Source organism: Cricetulus griseus, chromosome 5 (genome assembly GCF_003668045.3).
Source record: "Cricetulus griseus strain 17A/GY chromosome 5, alternate assembly CriGri-PICRH-1.0, whole genome shotgun sequence".
In the NCBI taxonomy this organism is placed as follows: domain Eukaryota; kingdom Metazoa; phylum Chordata; class Mammalia; order Rodentia; family Cricetidae; genus Cricetulus; species Cricetulus griseus.
Window position 1 is genome coordinate 38472870 of NC_048598.1, and position 17168 is coordinate 38490037.

General features: G+C 44.3%; 1 protein-coding gene across 1 annotated transcript in view; it reads left to right on the forward strand.

Annotated features, from left to right (window-relative positions):
- Lamc2 (laminin subunit gamma 2) overlaps positions 1–17168 on the forward strand; it is a 63899-nt gene that overhangs the window by 21382 nt on the left and 25349 nt on the right. Inside the window, exons 3-7 of the mRNA XM_027417363.2 lie at positions 7444–7579; positions 10632–10730; positions 13170–13306; positions 14504–14626; positions 16049–16238. Of these exons, the coding sequence (XP_027273164.1) occupies positions 7444–7579; positions 10632–10730; positions 13170–13306; positions 14504–14626; positions 16049–16238 (685 nt within the window). The remainder of the gene's footprint in view (positions 1–7443; positions 7580–10631; positions 10731–13169; positions 13307–14503; positions 14627–16048; positions 16239–17168) is intronic.

Sequence of the window (17168 nt, forward strand, 5' to 3'; positions counted from 1 at the left end):
TAGGTATTATTGGTTTTATTTTTACTTATTTGTTTATATTGCTGGTTTTTGGTATCTCCTTCAGTGCTACAGTCCCAAACTGTAGGTCTGTTGTACACAGGGATGCCCACATTGGACTGTGCTCATCATAGGTAGACAGCACACATATACTAGTAAATGCATCAGGGGAAGGAGGGGTCTATAAACATGCTGAGGTTTTTTTTTTAACATTTTATTTATTTATTATGTATACAATATTCTGCTTCCATTTATCTGCACATCAGAAGAGAGCACCAGATCTCACAACGGACGGTTGTGAGCCACCATGTGGTTGCTGGGAATTGAACTCAGGACCTCTGGAAGAGCAGTCAGTGCTCTTAACCTCTGAGCCATCTCTCCAGCCCCATGCTGAGGTTTTTATTGACACCTCACTTGTCTTTGTGGAGCCAATTCACAGCCACGGCTGCTGCTGGAAGAGTCTGAAATTGAGCAGGTTTTGGTACAGCCAAGATGAGTTGTTAGTGGAGTGTGTCAGGAACTTTCTAGGAAACTGGAATACCTGGGATGGTGTAGATCTGGAGTCAGTCCCAGGTTCACCTGGTTTGCTGTTCCAGTGTAGTCAGAATCCAATCTGTTTAGTTATGTGTTTAGTTAATCCAACATCCTGAACCTCTTAGATTTCTTAGTTCTCACCATGAACCAAAGGACTTCACAAAGAAAAATCAAGAGAAAAGTTATTCTATTTTAATGCATATTTGAGATTCTTGGGGGAGCTTCACTGCATGTCACAGGAGGTGAGTGGTCCTTACAAAGTGGTCAGTGAGGGTATAATCAGGCTCAGTTTGTCTCCCCTGCAAAGCCGGGGCAGAATACAAGGTTCTCATTCCAGAGGAAACAAGGAATGAGCTGCTTTCTCATCTCTATGGTTCCCACTCGCCCAGCCTCAGGAAGCATGGCTCTCTTTCTCTGGAGGCATCTGAGACTTCATGGGAACCTGGTGGGAGGCGGAACCTGGTGAGAAGTGGAGCCTGGTGGGGTGGAGCCTAACAGGAGGTGGAGCTTGGTGGGAGGTGGAGCCTACTGGGGGTGGAGTCTGGTGGGAGGTAATAAGGACACACTGTGGTTGATATCTGCCATGGTGCTTTTTTGTGCAGTGATTAACTTTTAGTGATAACCATCTGAACATTGTTTCCATCTTAGAAATGAGGGTAAAAGGAACATGAAGATGTCTGTGCAATATTGCAGAGCTAACGGACAGAGCAAGGATTTTAGCCTAGGTTTGCTCACACCGTAGTGGATAGTGGTGGGTTTGGGAGCCAGACTGCCCGGCTTGGGATCTCGCCGCCTGTGCGTCTTCCTCTGAGACACTTAGGGCATATTATGTCACCGCTCACTGCTCCAGCGTTCTCATTAGAGAAAAAGTGATCTGAGTATTTGCATCACGTTGTAGTGCAAAAAATAATCAGTCTCCAGATAGACAGGTTAGTAAAGTATAGTCAGTAATAGATATTCTTATGAAGATGGAGGTTGAGGTCCCTGGAACACTAGCCTTTTCAAAAATTATATCCTACCCAAGTGTGACAGCACAAACTTGTAATCCCAGCACTTGGGAGGTAGAGGCAAGAGGACCAAGAGTTCAAGACCAGTCTCAGCTACATAGCAAGTTCAAGGCTAGTTTGGGATGCATGAAACTGTCTCAAAAAAGATAAATAATAAAATAATATCCAGGTGGTCCATGGTGGTGGCACACACCTTTAATCCCAGCACTTGGGAGGCAGAGGCAGGCAGATCTCTGTAAGTCTCTGCCAGACTTGCCTACAGAGAGAGTTCCAGGACAGCCAGGGCTACACAGAGAAATCTTGTCTTCAAAAACCAGCCAAACAAACAAAACAAAAACAAAATCCTGGCACAAGACCATATATGACCTAAAATTATTTGTTAACATTTTACTTATTATTAACAACCCCACTATAGCGTTGAATATCTGAGAGTATCTTCTTTCTTTCTTTCTTTCTTTCCTTTTTTTTTTTTTTTTTTTGAGACAGAGATTCTCTGTGGCTGTGGCTGTGGCTGTCCTGGAACTGACTCTGTAGATCAGGCTGGCCTCGAACTCACAGAGATCCACCTGCCTCTGCCTCCTGAGTGCTGAAATTATAGGCATGTGCCACCACTGCCTGGTCCGAAAAATATCTTTTAACAGTGGAAAAGTTGACCTAGAAAGTTAATAAGTAGCCTGAAATCTCCCGGCAAGGTACTGGGAGAGGTAATCCAGGTCTTCTGTCCCCAGAACAGGTTCTTCCTGTCGCATCCACAGGAATGGAGAAAAAAAATCAGAATGCTGAGTTTATATCCAAGGCAGCCAGGTGCCCCCAGAAAACCTGGATTTCCTAAGGGCTGACTAATGCTTTATACTTTCCAAAACATTCTCATAGCCTGTCAGGTTGTGTGTGACACACACCCACATTCCTGGTGGAGAGATGAAGAAACAAAAGCTTTAGGTCCAACTGCCTAGGCTGAGGGACACTTGGGTGGGAGAGATTGTTTCCACTACTTGTTCTTAACTGCATCTGGGCTTTAAACATCACTAAACCAGCAGCTTGATTTGAGACAGGAGTATTGAGATTGAACCTAGAGCCCCGGTGCATGCTGGGCAAGTGCCCTGTCACTGAACTATATCCCAATTATCTCTTCAGATTGTTTTTCCTTTGAGACAGGGTCTCATTAAGCTGCCTGGGCTGTCCTTAAACTTGTTCTGTAACCCAACAGGCCTTGCAATCCTCCTGCCTCAGCCTCCCAAGTAGGGAGCTGAATTGCAGCTCTACTTTAATTTCCTGTGTGATTTCACAGTCTCCCAATTGACTGCAAGGCCATTTCCATTTTCAATAATCACTTGAAAGAATTTGTAATAGTAGTGAAATTGCTATTTCAAATGAAAAAAAAAAGTCTTAAAAAAAAGAAAAACTAATTGCTTTCACTTCATGTGTGGGAAATTGTAGTTGGTCTTTCTTGTTGGACTTTTTTTTTTGGACTGCCAGCCCCCAAATAATGGTATTGATACTTATTAACAACGAAAGCTTGGCCATTAGCTTAGGCTTGTTCCCAACTAGCTCTTATAACTTAAATTAATCAGTTTCTATTAATCTATGTTTGCCATGTGTCCCTTTACATCTGCATTCTGAATGTCTGAGTTCCTCAGTGTCTCCTGCATGCTAAGATTCTAACCCAAATTCCTCTCTCTCCCTGGAAGTCCCACCTATTCTCTCCTGCCTGGGCATTCAGCTCTTTATTAAACTAATCAGAAGGCACTTTAGTCAGAGACGCATCTTTACAGTGTACAAAAAGATTAGCCCACAACTGTAAATGAAGCCAACAGTTGAATGATGCTCAATGTAGTTTGGCCTTCATATCAATTTCTCATGAATTTAGAAATGAGCTTATGTCATGTACATGTGTGTGCAGAAGTGGTGTGTATATGGGGGGTATGTGTGTTTGCATGTATACAGGCACAGGTGTATGAGGGTTGGTGTGCATTGTGTGGGGCCAGAACACAATGTTGGGTATCCTCCTTGATTGTGCTCCTCTTTATTTACTGAGGTGTAGAGTCTCTCACTGAACAGGAGCTCTCAGGTTCAGCCAGCTACCCAGCTTGACTTGTTCCTGAGAATCACCTGTGAACAGAGCAAGTTCAAGGGGAGTCTATGTGGCGTAATGAGACCTTGTCCCAAAGTAAACAGTATGAAGAGGGCTTGAGCTATAGCTCAGCCGCCTGAACACTGAAATTAGAGTCAGGTGCTGGAGACTCAGCACAGGGGTGCCTTTTCCACTGGTATCTCCCCAGCCTGCAGTGAGCTTATTTAAGTGATGACTTCATGGTCCCCAAAACAGTGCTGAGTGGCCATCACTTCTCTTGAGTCACATGCCTAAGCCCTGCTAGCTTTTCACGGGTACTTTAAAATGCATCATGTATGTGCTTGCTTTTTCCTTTCATGATGCCCAAGGTCTTGAGGTATGTGGGCATCAGTATTGTTGACTTTTTCTCTTCCTTCACTACTTTTCTTTTTACATAACTATGACAGGGTATTAGCATATTTCAGTTCTTTAAAACATCTTTAAATGTACATTTATGTGTATGTATGTGTTTGTTCAATATTGAGGCTTGAACCCTTGCACATACTGATGAAATTTCTACTATTGAGCTATATTTCCAGCGTGCATGTACATTCTTGCATGTACACACACACACACACACACACACACACACACACACACACACGTGCTCGAACCCATGAAAAAAAAGGAAGGAGGAGGGAGACTCACATGAAAGCTGTCTTGGCTTAATTTTAAGTACTACTAATCACACCTCCTGTGCCCCCAGATACACATAGAGATCATCCACCTGAGCCTTGAGAACACTCCCCGAGTCACAACCCTGAAGGCTGTTCTTCATCTTTCAAGCCAGTTGTTCACGATCCCTGAGCCCAGCTTGTAATGCAGATTCAGGGCAGGTGTTTTCATTCTAGCAAGGCACTTTTAGATCCCAGTGCTGTTGTTTTAGGCATTTTAGAATGTGAGTTAAATTAGTCATGTTTGCATTTGGAGACATCAAACAGCCCCATGCCAGCTTTGAAGGTCTGAAAGGATGATGCCTCAGGGGTAAATTACTAGTATAGTGTTAACACTATAATAGTCTATTAGTGTAGTGTTAACTACATTTTTAAGCACCTACTATATGTGAGATGCTGGATTAGGCACCTCTTACATATTATCTCTCAGTCTTACAATGGCCCCTCAAGGTGTATGTTTTCATTTTCACTTAAAAGACATCACATGTGAGCAGTTTGCCCAGAGACATGCAGCTGGAAGTGCTTGGTATTTGACTTGGGATCTGTTGAACTCAAATCTGGGGATGTTTTCTCTTTTGTCTTCCAGCTTCCTCTAGAGAGGTGGTTCTCAACTTTCCTAATGCTGGGACCCTTCAATACAGTCCCTAATGTTGTGGTAAACCCCAATCATAAAATTAGTTTCATTGCTACCTCATAACTGTAATTTTGCTACTGTTATGAATCATAATGTAAATATTTGATATACAGTCAATGGGCTTCGACCCACAGATTGAGAACCCCTGCTCTATAGTGGTATTCTTCAGGTAGGGTCCTATGAAGATAGGGTCTCTCGAGCTAATAGCAGTATTTCTACAAGAGTTTCAGATGTTTGGCAACATCAGCATTGAGAAATAGAACAACAGGGCTGGAGGTGTAACCCAGTGGTAGAACACTGGCTTGGCATATGCAAGGTCTTGATTCCATCCCCAGTACTACAAGAAATCCAATGATTTCTTGGATTTTGCTATCATTATTAAGCAAGCTTCTGGCCTGTGGAATGTGTGATGTCACAATTCTTGAAAGCCAACTCTTTTGAACACAAAATATTTACTTTCATAGTTCATTCATCTTAGAAGAATATTCTAGAGAATAAAATTTGGACTATTTGGGCAAAGCCAAAACAGAGTTCTCTTTACTACCTTGAAGGTGGGTTAAAAGAAGTCCACTGATGCCCAAATAAAGAATAACAAATTTATTTGGGGAGCACTCAAACAATGAAGGTAAATAACCACCATGGTCTTCTGCCCCTGGAGGCGCAGCATCTGCCATGCAGGATGCTCCGACCACAACCCAAGAGAGCCTGAGCTAGCCCCTTCTCTTCCTTACAAGGGACCAAGTCCCAGTACCAAAGCCACACCCTAAGGCCATCCCCTCAAGTCTATTGGTGGAACAAGATGCTACTATACTACCTTATAGGGGGAGGAAGAGTTCTTCATTATTTTACCTTTATTCACTTATGGGGTGAGGGGAGGGACATGCCACAGTGAACATGTGGCAGTCAGAGGGCAACTTGGAGGCGTCTATTCTCTTCTTTTACGTGGGTTGCAGGGATTGAACTCAGGTCATCAGACTCGGTTGCAAGCACTTTTATCCATGGAACCATCTTGCCACACGAGATTTAACATTAATCTGAACAGAAAAATGCATTGGGGATTATCAAATCATCTGTTATGTTTAAAATATTTCATTACAGAGGGACTTCTGTGTAATGGTATTCATCAGAATCCCAACAGGAATTTCTTTTTTTTTAGCTTTGTGGTCTGATTATTTTATTTTAGTTCTCAAAATAGTCTATCTCAGGCTGTTAAGCAAAACAAACAAGACAATTGTTCTAAGTCAGTGACTGGACCACCAGGGGATGTCACATATGTGGAGTTGTCTGCTTTTCCTGGTAGGTGGACATATTCTTGGTTAAGAGGCTTTTTTGTGTGTACTTAAAAAAACCAACCAAACAAACAAACAAAAAATCATTCCACCAGGGCTGGGGAGATAGCTCAGACAGTAAACTCCTGGCAGGGCCTCAGTTTGATCCTTAGGACCCATGTTTAAAAAAATTGGGAAGGGTGGCACATACTTGTAACCATGGTACTTGGGAAGAAGAGACAGGCAGATCCTGAGCAGCCTGGTCTACTTGATGAGTTCCAGGCCAGCTAAATATCCTGTCTTTCAGGGGGTGGAGGTGGGATTGAAGAATACCCGAGGAAGCACAACTGGAGATTGTCCTCTGGTTTCCACATGCATGCTCACATTCACATAGAGCACACACAAGTCAAGGATTAGCCCCTAAAAGATGGTCTTTGGTTGTTAGGTACAAGGGAGAAAGTTACTCCTTCTAATGTGCTAATATGCTCATTTATTCATTGGTTTTTCTCCTTGAGTTTTGAACTCACTGTGTAGACCAGGCTGACTGAACTCAAAGTCATTCAACTGCAGCCTCCAGAGGGCAAGGTTTATAGGCATGCATTACCACACCCTATTGATGGGATTTTAAAGAAGAAGAAAGAAGAGGAAAAGGAGGAGGAGAGAAAAAGGAAGGCACTGTGTGTTCCCTAATGTCCAGCCAGAGCAAATATGTAAACAAAAAATGTTTTTGTGAGTCATTCCCTTCTTTCTGTGAAGCAGACATCCCCAGCTGTCAAAATGTCCCTTGCAGAGTAGAGTATTAAATGCCGTGGACTCCTTGCTAAGGACAGTGAGCGTGAGCAGTGCACATCACTTATTGTGTATTGAGCTCCCATGGGGAAACAGTCTTTTTTTTTTTTTTTTGGGAGGGGGTGTTCAAGGCAGGGTTTTTCTGTGGCCTCTGTGGAGGCTGTCCTGGAACTAGCTCTTGTAGACCAGGCTGGTGTCTAACTCACAGAGATCCTCCTGCCTCTGCCTCAAGAGTGCTGGGATTAAAAGAGTGCACCACCATCATCACCGCCCGGCCCTAGTATTCCATTTATATTCCTAAAATAAGATTTAAAAAAATCACAAGATTGAATAGAGAATGGCAAAGGAAAGCCCGGCGATAGTCACTTTTTAAATTCCTTACAAGTGCTTACTCTTTTCTTCTCTCTTTCTCCCGTCTTGTGGGTTACAGGTTCTCTCAGTGCTGGATGTGACAACTCTGGACAATGCAGGTGTAAGCCGGGTGTGACAGGACCCAGGTGTGACCGATGCCAGCCAGGCTTCCATATGCTCACTGATGCTGGGTGTACTCAAGACCAGAGACAACTGTAAGCATCTGCCCTAGTTTAACAACTCGGGGAGGAAAGGATTTATTTTATGTGTCACTTCCAAGTGACAGTCCACTGTTGAGGAAAGTCAGGGCCCAGGCAGCTACTTAGATTCAGCAATAATCTTTCAATACCAACAAATGATCAATGAGCCACTGTGGTCAAGGGTCTGTCTGGATTTTGCTCTTGGCTAGCATGCCAAATATATTACCAAATCAAGCTTGCTTTGCCCATCACACAGTATGACAATCATTGGGAAGACAAGTTATTCAGGAGGTGGCTACATGTGGAAATGGGTTTGGAGATACTTATGGGCTGAGATGTGGGGACAGATGGTTGGAAGCAGTCAGTGATCCGAATGTTTGTCAAGTATTACCCTCACAACCCACATGTCAGAGGTGTGATTTATTCCTCCATTTCTCTGAGGACTGTCCCCAAGACCTTTCTAGTTTGGCACTGTTAATATTTGATACATTATTTTACTTTTGCAGTAGAGAAACTGCTCTGGTTATGAAGATACATTTATTTAATGAATAACTTCAGTACTAGCCCCCCCATATATATATATATATATATATATATATATATATATGTGTGTGTGTGTGTGTGTGTGTGTGTGTGTGTGTGTGTGTGTGTGTGTGTGTGTGTGTGTGTGTGTATGTGTTGTTGTTCACTTTATTGTTTTTGTTTTGAGACAAGGTCTTGATGAGTAGCTCAGGCCAGCCTCAAATGATCCCCTGCCTCCGCCTCCACAGGTGAGTCCCAACATTCAGTTTAGAACATTCCTATTTCTTCTTATCTCTCTGGTTTGGCTTTCACTTTGAGACCCCTGGTTTGGGGGACATGGATATCAGAAAAAAGTTAGGGCATCTCCATCCCCAAGTCCTCTTGGTTCTGTTTGGTTCTTGATGGTTCCTGACGTCTAATTTGGGGTTCGTTGTGAATGACAAGAAACTCCAGCTCCTGGCCAGCTGTTTCCAGCAGTGGGAAATGTTAATTCCGTCTCCACATACAGCCCATTAGATTGCAGCATTCAAACCTGGTGACATCCATCAGGCTGCCGAAAGGGAAAAGATGCTGATTTTCTATAATACCATATAGTTACAAAATTCTCTAGACTCTGGAGAAAATGTTTATGAAAATGGGCTGGGCTTGATAACAGCTCTTACCTGGCACAGCTCTTTACAGTTCCTTGCCCAAATAGGCACATCCTCCTGGCCTTACTGGCTACCGCACGATTTTCTTTCCTCTGGGCCTTTGCACAGATTGCTGTCTTCTAGCCTTCTCTGGCCCCTTTAGATCAATTTCTCAATACTCCTCTGGCTCCCACACCCCAGCCACAGTCCCTGCTTCAAAAGAATTGGTGCGTGTGGCCTCCATCCTTTCCCTGAAAGCCATGAAGCACTTTTCTTTTGGCTCTACCATTTGCTATCAGTATTTGTTTGTTCCTCTTACTAGCCCTGCTTTGTTCTCTTCTTTGCTGGGTTCAGTGCCTGGAACTGGGGGTGTTTCAGCATGGCTGCAGCTGCCATTATACACCTTGCTGTTGCTGCCCCACCTTGAAACCTCAAGAATCAGGGCTGGTTCCTATTTCTCATCCAACCCCTGGTTCTTAGCTCAGTAGGCTGAGAACGTGTTTGTTAGTTGATCTGGATAAGTGCTAGGAGGAAGCACCGAGACAAAGGAGGGATTCTGGATGTGAGCCTGATTAGATCTAGCGTTGATAGGATGAGGCAGGGGTGTTAAAGTGAAGAGCTCAAGCAGGCTTCAGGTTGATGGGGTCACAGGACAGCCAGAGGGGAACATTGCTCACTCTTTCTCCATTGTAAGGTCTTTGGGGCAGTTGAGCAGGGTGTGGGTCACGGGGAAGAGCTAACAACTTTGGTTTTAGGCTGATGAGGTAGATATGAGTGTGTGCCAAAATGAGTGATGGAAGCCAGTGCAAGTCATGACACAGGGAGACAGTGCCAGGATTAAATGACAGCATTGTCTCCAGTAAGAGTCTCTTTACTAAGGAACACAAAAGCCAGCACAATCCATAGTTCCACACACACACACACACACACACACACACACACACACACACACACACACACACATATATATATATATATATATATATATATATATATATATCATAAGTTAAAATGTATAAAATGCTCAAAACCTTGTATGCAGAAGGTCATGGGAATAGTGTTCATTATAGCTAAGAATTGGGAACAAACCAAGTATCTATCAGCTAATGAGGAGATAAGTAAATTGTGGTAAATCCATATAGTTGGATTTTATTCAGTCATCAGAAGAATATATAGTCCATGATATGACATAGGCAGACCTTGAAAACTTGTATGTGCAATAAGTCAGTCACAAATGGCCACATATGGAATGAATTCAATAATAGGAAATATCCAGAATAGATAAATCTGAAGGGACAGAAAGTACATTAGTGGCCACATCCAGTGGGGATGGGACTAAAGGGAGGGGATGGCATGGCTCTTTAGGAACACTGAAAATGTTTGTGATTTGGTATTTATGGTGATGGTTGTAAAACTCTGAGAACTGATTACGAATGAGCAGTGTTCACTGTGTGTGGGTGAATCCCATGGCATGTGGATTGTATCTCAGTAGAGGCCCTACCCAAAGGAAGAACGTAAACATACTGCAATGGCAAGTGGATGGACTCCACCATCCTTTGTTGAATTAAACTATATCATTTATTAAGTTAAATTATATAAAAATAAATTACAAATTAAAGAAAGATTAAACTCTTTGGTCAACCAAACTTTAAACAGTTTCATAAGAACTTGGCTTACATTCTGGCACATTCTTCTCATTCTGGGTAGCTGGCAAAGGGTTCATTACTGGTCGCTGCCCCACTGGCTTAGATACATGAGTCGTTGAAGGTACGAAGAGCTCAGCATAGACGTGATTGCTAAGTGAAGCCTCCCCGAAGAAGGCATGGCCATGAGATGCTGCCGCTCAGGGCAGCTGACTTTAGCTGACTGAGAAGTGTTAGAAACTGGCTCCTAACTTTCTTGCTCCTTTTTCCCAGAGATTCCAAGTGTGACTGTGACCCAGCTGGCATCTCTGGACCCTGTGACTCTGGCCGCTGTGTCTGCAAACCAGCTGTCACTGGAGAACGCTGTGATAGGTCTGTGTGAACTATGTCTGTAAAGGCTTCAGAGAGAGTGAGTGCCCTGGCACCGGGCATAAGAATTAATCCCTCACGTACAATTATGGAAACCGGATTCTGAACAAATGTCGAGAACTTCTTACACCCTGCGCTCAAAAGCTGAGCTTAAAAAAACAAAACAAAAAACAAGTCCTGCGACTCATTGTGGTCTCTTTTCTGCTTTGGCTCCCTTCTCTTTGCTCTACTGTGATGGAGGCAGAGGGCCCTGAGAGTCCCCTCGCCAGCCAGCTGGCTGTGATTCCCAGGTGCTTGGATGCAAGGTGGTATGCAATAATGAGATCATATGATTGAAGTGGGTCTTGGGAAATGCCTGGCCTAATTAAACAAGTTGAGGAAAATCCTTGTAATAGGGACTGTGGCAGGGTATGGCCATATATAACCATCACGTACTGAAAAGGAACCGCCCCAGGGAGGGGATGGTGGTTACATGTTCGCACATGAGGCACCACGGAAGAGCCCTTTGGGCCTGAGCCATGCTGGGGCAGGTGGAGCAGTGAGGAGCCATTCGCCCTCAGTTGCTGCCTCAGGACATCCCTGAAGTATGAACTGTGTTCAGGCTACACTCTGCTCTGCCCAGAGATGACTGTGAGCAGAGGGGCTGTGAGGGTGGCCTTGCAGCTGAAAGCCACCTCCTCAATTCCTTAAAAGAAAGCAAGCGTTTTCCTGGCACCCTGCCAAATGCTTCTACCTGGGCGGAGGAAGTGCCAAATGCATTCCTGGCTTGTGTTTTCAAGGGGTTCTTTGCTGCTGAGGAAAGAGTTAGACATAAGTAGCCTGATGTTAAGAAAGCAGTCACCTTTTGAAAGCCTTTTTGTGTGTGTGGTGGGGGAGGGGAGGCTCACCGGAGTTAAGAGTGCTTAACTTCCAGAGGGCCACAGTTGGAAGCCCAGCATCCGTGTCCAGTGGCTCACAACAGCCTCCAACCCATAGGGTCCAGTGCCCTCTTTGGTCCCAGGCACCTACACACACACACACACACACACACACACACACACACACACACACAATTTTTTAAAGAAAGCATTTTGTAGCAGGGGTGCTGAGGCAGAGACAAGTTGAGACAGTTTTGTTCTGTAACAGAGGCTGGCCTAGAATTCATTATGGAGCCAGGCTTGCCTTGAGGTCATGGCAATCCTGCCTCATCCTCCCAAATGCTAGGATTATACCACTTCCTGCTTGAAAGTCTTTATTATTATTATTATTACTATTATTATTATTATTCAGTTTTGAGACAGGGCTTAGAACTTGTTACAATAAGCAGAGCATGGCTTCCTGCCTCTATTTCTCAACTGCTGGGTTTATAGACATGTGCAACTAAACCTGTCTTTGAAAGCCTTTTTAATTCTAAAATAAGGAACAAAATAGCAAGCTACATAAAGCAATAATTACCATCACCATAATTAGTAGATCTCTGCTAACAAAACAAAACACAAAAACAACAGCTATCCCAGATGACACTAGTGGTCCATGGGAGTGACCACTGTTGGTGTGCACACTCATCATTTGTCATCTTACAGCATCCTAAAGTCATCTTTAGGAGTGACACGACCTTTCAGTTTCACCTGAATCCCTCTCCTCCTTCATCCTTCCCTCTCCATAGGTTTGAATCTTGCCTCAGCCCTTCTGCCCTCCTCACCTAAGAATATCAGAAATAATTCCTATCTCATAGGCTTCAGGGGCATTAGAACGAGTAGACATAGGTGCCTGGGTAGTCACAGGACTGTTCTTGTTTCACGTGGAGAAAACTCGAGTCTTCTCTCCTGAATCCCCCACAGCTCAGCTCTGCCTGGCAATTGTCCAAAGAGAAGCCGCCTGAAGGTTAGGGGTGGGATGCCAGCCTGCCATTGGCTGCTTCAGGGTGTCTCTAGACTCCTTTTATCTTTGTTATGTCCTTAGTGGCTCCTTCCTCCATGGACCAGGACTGAGCTATGATGAACAGGGTGCTAATAAACACTCAAAGGTTTTGGGGATTGGGACAACTGAATAGGTACTAAGGTAAGGGACTTGCTTTTCTGGTCCCCACTTTGCCTTCACAAAACACTTGCTCCAGGGCAGATCTGTGCTGCATACCCCTGTCACATCCTCCTTGCACCACCCACCAACCTCCACTCATCACCAAGGGTGTGCCAGTCAGCAAGTCCAGACCACCAAGGCTCCATTGAAAGCAGAAAAAAGTGAACTCTCATTTGTGTGTGTGTGTGTGTGTGTGGGGAGGAGGTGTGATTGCCTCTGGTGTTCTGGAGTGGAGGTGGTATGTAAACCTTGCCACCATCCCCACTCAGGGAATTAATAGTGCCAAATAGGAGAGAAAGGAGGAAGAGGCTGACTCAGCACGGTCATCTCTGTGAAATATGAAATAATCACAGCATCATCCTGATGTCTACAATTCTGCTGCAGGTGCCGACCAGGTTACTATCATCTGGACAGGGCAAACCCTGAGGGCTGTACCCAGTGTTTCTGCTATGGGCATTCAGCCAGCTGCCACAGCTCTGCAGACTTCAGTGTCCACAAGATCACCTCAACTTTCTATCAGGGTAAAGCATCTCAACACAGTGTTTTGATATATATACATGTGCACGCGCGTGTGTGTGTGTGTGTGTGTGTGTGTGTGTGTGTGTGTATTAACATTGGACAAGGATCTATGATTACTGACAGTGGCTTCCCTACTCACTATCTAGTCATCGTTAGCAATTCTCTTATTGGTGTTTCTTAAGACTGACGCAGTTCAGACTGACCTTGAACCCCACATGCAGTAGAGGGCAACCTTGAACTTCTGATCTTCCACCTTCCAGTCCAGGAATTACAAAACTGTGCCATCATACCCAGTTCAGTTCTGTGCCTGGGATGGAACCCAGGACCTCGAGTGTGCAAGGCAGGCATTTTACCAACTGAGCTACATTTCTTGTATTGTTTTGTAATGCACATTATCTTTGGATAGGACAAACCGTATGCCTTGAAAAATTACAGCTGAAAAGCATATGAATAACTTAAAAACAGCGAAAAAGAGAACAGCTATTTATATCCCTGTGCTTCCCACCCATCTCTATTTCAAAACCACAACGAATTATTCATGTGGAAGAGGGATTTATGAGGACATCCCAGAATCCACACTCACTAATAGCATAACATCTACAAGCACTGAGTTAACGTGTCTCCTTAGTTAGCAGGCTTCAGAACATTATGAACATGTTGGAAATTAGTATTATATTAGCTGGTTTCAGTCTGGCCAGATCTTTTTTTTTTAAATATGATAAAAATACAAATGACAGGCAGGTGAAAACAAGCCTGGAATCATAAGGCTGAGTCACAGGAGTCCAAAGGTAAGAGCCAGCCAAAGATAAGGCATAGGGCCATCGAGAGAGCTCAGGGGTAAGTGCACTTGCTGCCAAGCCTGAGGACTTGAGTTCGATTCCTAGGACCCTCATGGTGGAGGAAGAGAACTGACTCTGAACAAGTTGTCCTTTGTAGTGGCATGTGCACACACACATAAACATGAAATAAATAAAATGTAATATATAAGTATATATGCATATACATATATATTTTTTTAAAGTCAAAGCAGCTATGGACAGGAGCTGGTGGATAGAAGTGATAAGGGGATTTGGAAAACTGTAAAACAACTTGGGGGGGATGACCTGTCTATTTCTTCTAGGACTTTGGCAAGCAAGTCTTGCCTTGCTTAACTCAAGGAATGATGGGAGTTGTCTCAGAGTGGTGGTGTTGTCTTGCAGATGTTGATGGCTGGAAAGCAGTTCAGAGAAATGGGGCTCCTGCAAAGCTCCACTGGTCACAGCGCCATGGGGATGTGTTTAGTTCTGCGCAAAGATCGGACCCAGTCTACTTTGTGGCACCTGGTATGTGAGGGGTGATTTCTGTAGAAGCCGATGTCTAGGACTACAAAGTCAGGATAGATAAACTGAGCTGGAAAATGTGATGTGGGATCCGCCCCCCTTACTGGAGTCAGAGCAGCCTCTGGAGGCAGCTGGAGTTCAGGCCCAGTTTGATAAGTCACCCTGTCCTGATACTCTAGGCCAGTCCAGGTATCCTGGAGGTCAGCCCTTGCTGAGAGGCACCTCGTTAGCCAAATGAAAAGTTTCTAGATTTCCCACCAGAGCATGAAATCAAATTTGATGGGTCTATGGAAAAGCAAAAACAAAGCATGTCTTTTTAAAAAGTTAAAAATTTTAGTTTATGAGTATGTATTTGTCTGTGTGAGGGAATGCACATGTGTGCAAGTTCCCTCAGAGGCCAGAAGAGATGTTGGGTTTCCTGGAGCTGGAGTTATAGGTGGTTGTGAGCTACACACTGTGTGTGCTGGGCTCTTAACCCAAGTCCTCTGGAAGAGAAGGAAGCACTCGAGTGCTGAGCCATCTCTCCAGCCCCAAAGCATGTGTCAATGCTTTAAAAATATTGTCAATGACTGAGTGACAAAGGTCTGGCTAAAATTTGAATCATAGTTAATATTGCCTTAGCTAATGAGCACTTCCCAAGCAAGTTGTTCTTTTAATGTCTGTGAACTTCAGTCCTCTTGACTACTAAATGAGAACAGGTGTGCCAATAGTCAGGAATTGTTGCCATCAAATAGATGGTTTAATCTGGAAAGTGCTTGCTGTTCGAGCATGAGGACCTGAATTCGAATGCTAAGCACTCACATGGAAGCTGGCCATAGAGGTACGTGCCTGGAACCCCAGCCCTAGAACAGTGGAGACATGAGACTCCCTGGGTCTTGCTAGTCAGAGAGACTTCGCAGATTTGTGAGTTCCAGGTTCAGTGAGCGACCATGTTTCAAAAACTAAGGTGGAAAGAGATCGAGGAAGACACTCAACATCAATATCCAGCCTCCACATGCTGTTCACATACCTGTGCACAAACACACTCATGCTCACTGTACACATGCAAGGACACACACATCAACACACGCACACAATATGATGTCTGCAGAAGCCTTCTTTAAGGTATAAAACACTATGTAACAAATGGCACTCTTGCTGTTTCACCTTGGATCTTTGTACATTAGCATGTCTGTAATGGTCACACCATGAACCATCTAATAGGTAGAATTGTCTTATAATGAGGCTCTTTTAGAGCCATCTTCACAGTCAAAATATCATGCCCACATCCCATGACATTTACTGACCCTTCTGTCAGGGTGGTCTGGGATAGAAGGGTGGATGGGCCCCCTAGGACTCCTACTGGAATTGATAACATTAATTCAATTTGTTCATGTACTTGCCTTCGCAGCAGTACCATTGATCTTTCAAAACTCTATTTCACAGCCAAGTTTCTTGGTAATCAGCAAGTGAGTTATGGACAGAGCCTGTCTTTTGACTACCGTGTGGACAGGGGTGGTAGACACCCATCTGCTTACGATGTGATCCTGGAAGGTGCCGGTCTTCAGATCAGAGCTCCTCTGATGCCACTTGGCAAGACGCTTCCCTGTGGAATCACGAAGACTTACACATTCAGGTAAAGAGAGGCCACAAGCACACCAAACAGTGCAAGGTGGGAGTCCCTTGTTCATATGTTCATTCAGGCGTACATTCTGAGTTACCAGGCATGCTGTTATGATGGGGAATGTACTATGTATGTTTATCTTATTGACTGTTAAATAAAATACTGTTTGGCCAATGAAACGGCAAGTTAGGCAGGACTAGGAGTCAAAGAGGATTCTGGGAAATGTAGTAGAGAAGTGGTGATCCAGGCAGGAAGTGACATAGCAAGGAGATTCATATTTAAAGAAGGGGAAACAGGAAGTGTCGCTCACCGGCAAGGAGGGACGCCAATAAGGCGTCCGATAAGTCTTATAAAATATATAGATTTATGATAATTAAGACTGAGCTAACAGATGAGGAATCCTAGTCATTGGCCGAGAAGCTTTGAACCTAATACAAGTTTCTGTGTATTCATTTGGGTCTAACTTGGGCGGGCGGCTGGCGTAAAGCTCACACGTGGCCGTGGGGCTCAGGTGGCTTTTGGCGGAAAGATTTATCGTAACTGTTATATGCAGAAACAGGACACTGTCCCTTCCCTTTGGTAGCTGACAGATTCATGGTCATGGGGAAGACTGAGATGACTGGGTGGAGGATACAGGCATTCTGAACGAACACAGGAGGCACAGCTGTCCTGGAGTGATGGAGAGAAGTGTAACAAGATGAGGCAAGTGAGGAGAGCAGTCTTCAAGGAAAGGAAGAGTGGGAGGCTAATGGCCAGAGGAAATGTGCTTGGAATTCCTGATAGTTGAATATGAGTGGAGCAAGAAGTAAGGTGAAGGGTCACGGGGAGAACTGAGGTCAGAGGAACTGGTGTAGGTGACATCATAGAGACTGCACTCATCCTGTAGAAGTGGCTTTGGAATGGCGTGTCCAGAGAGGCAGGGGGAGGATGCTGTGCTCACTC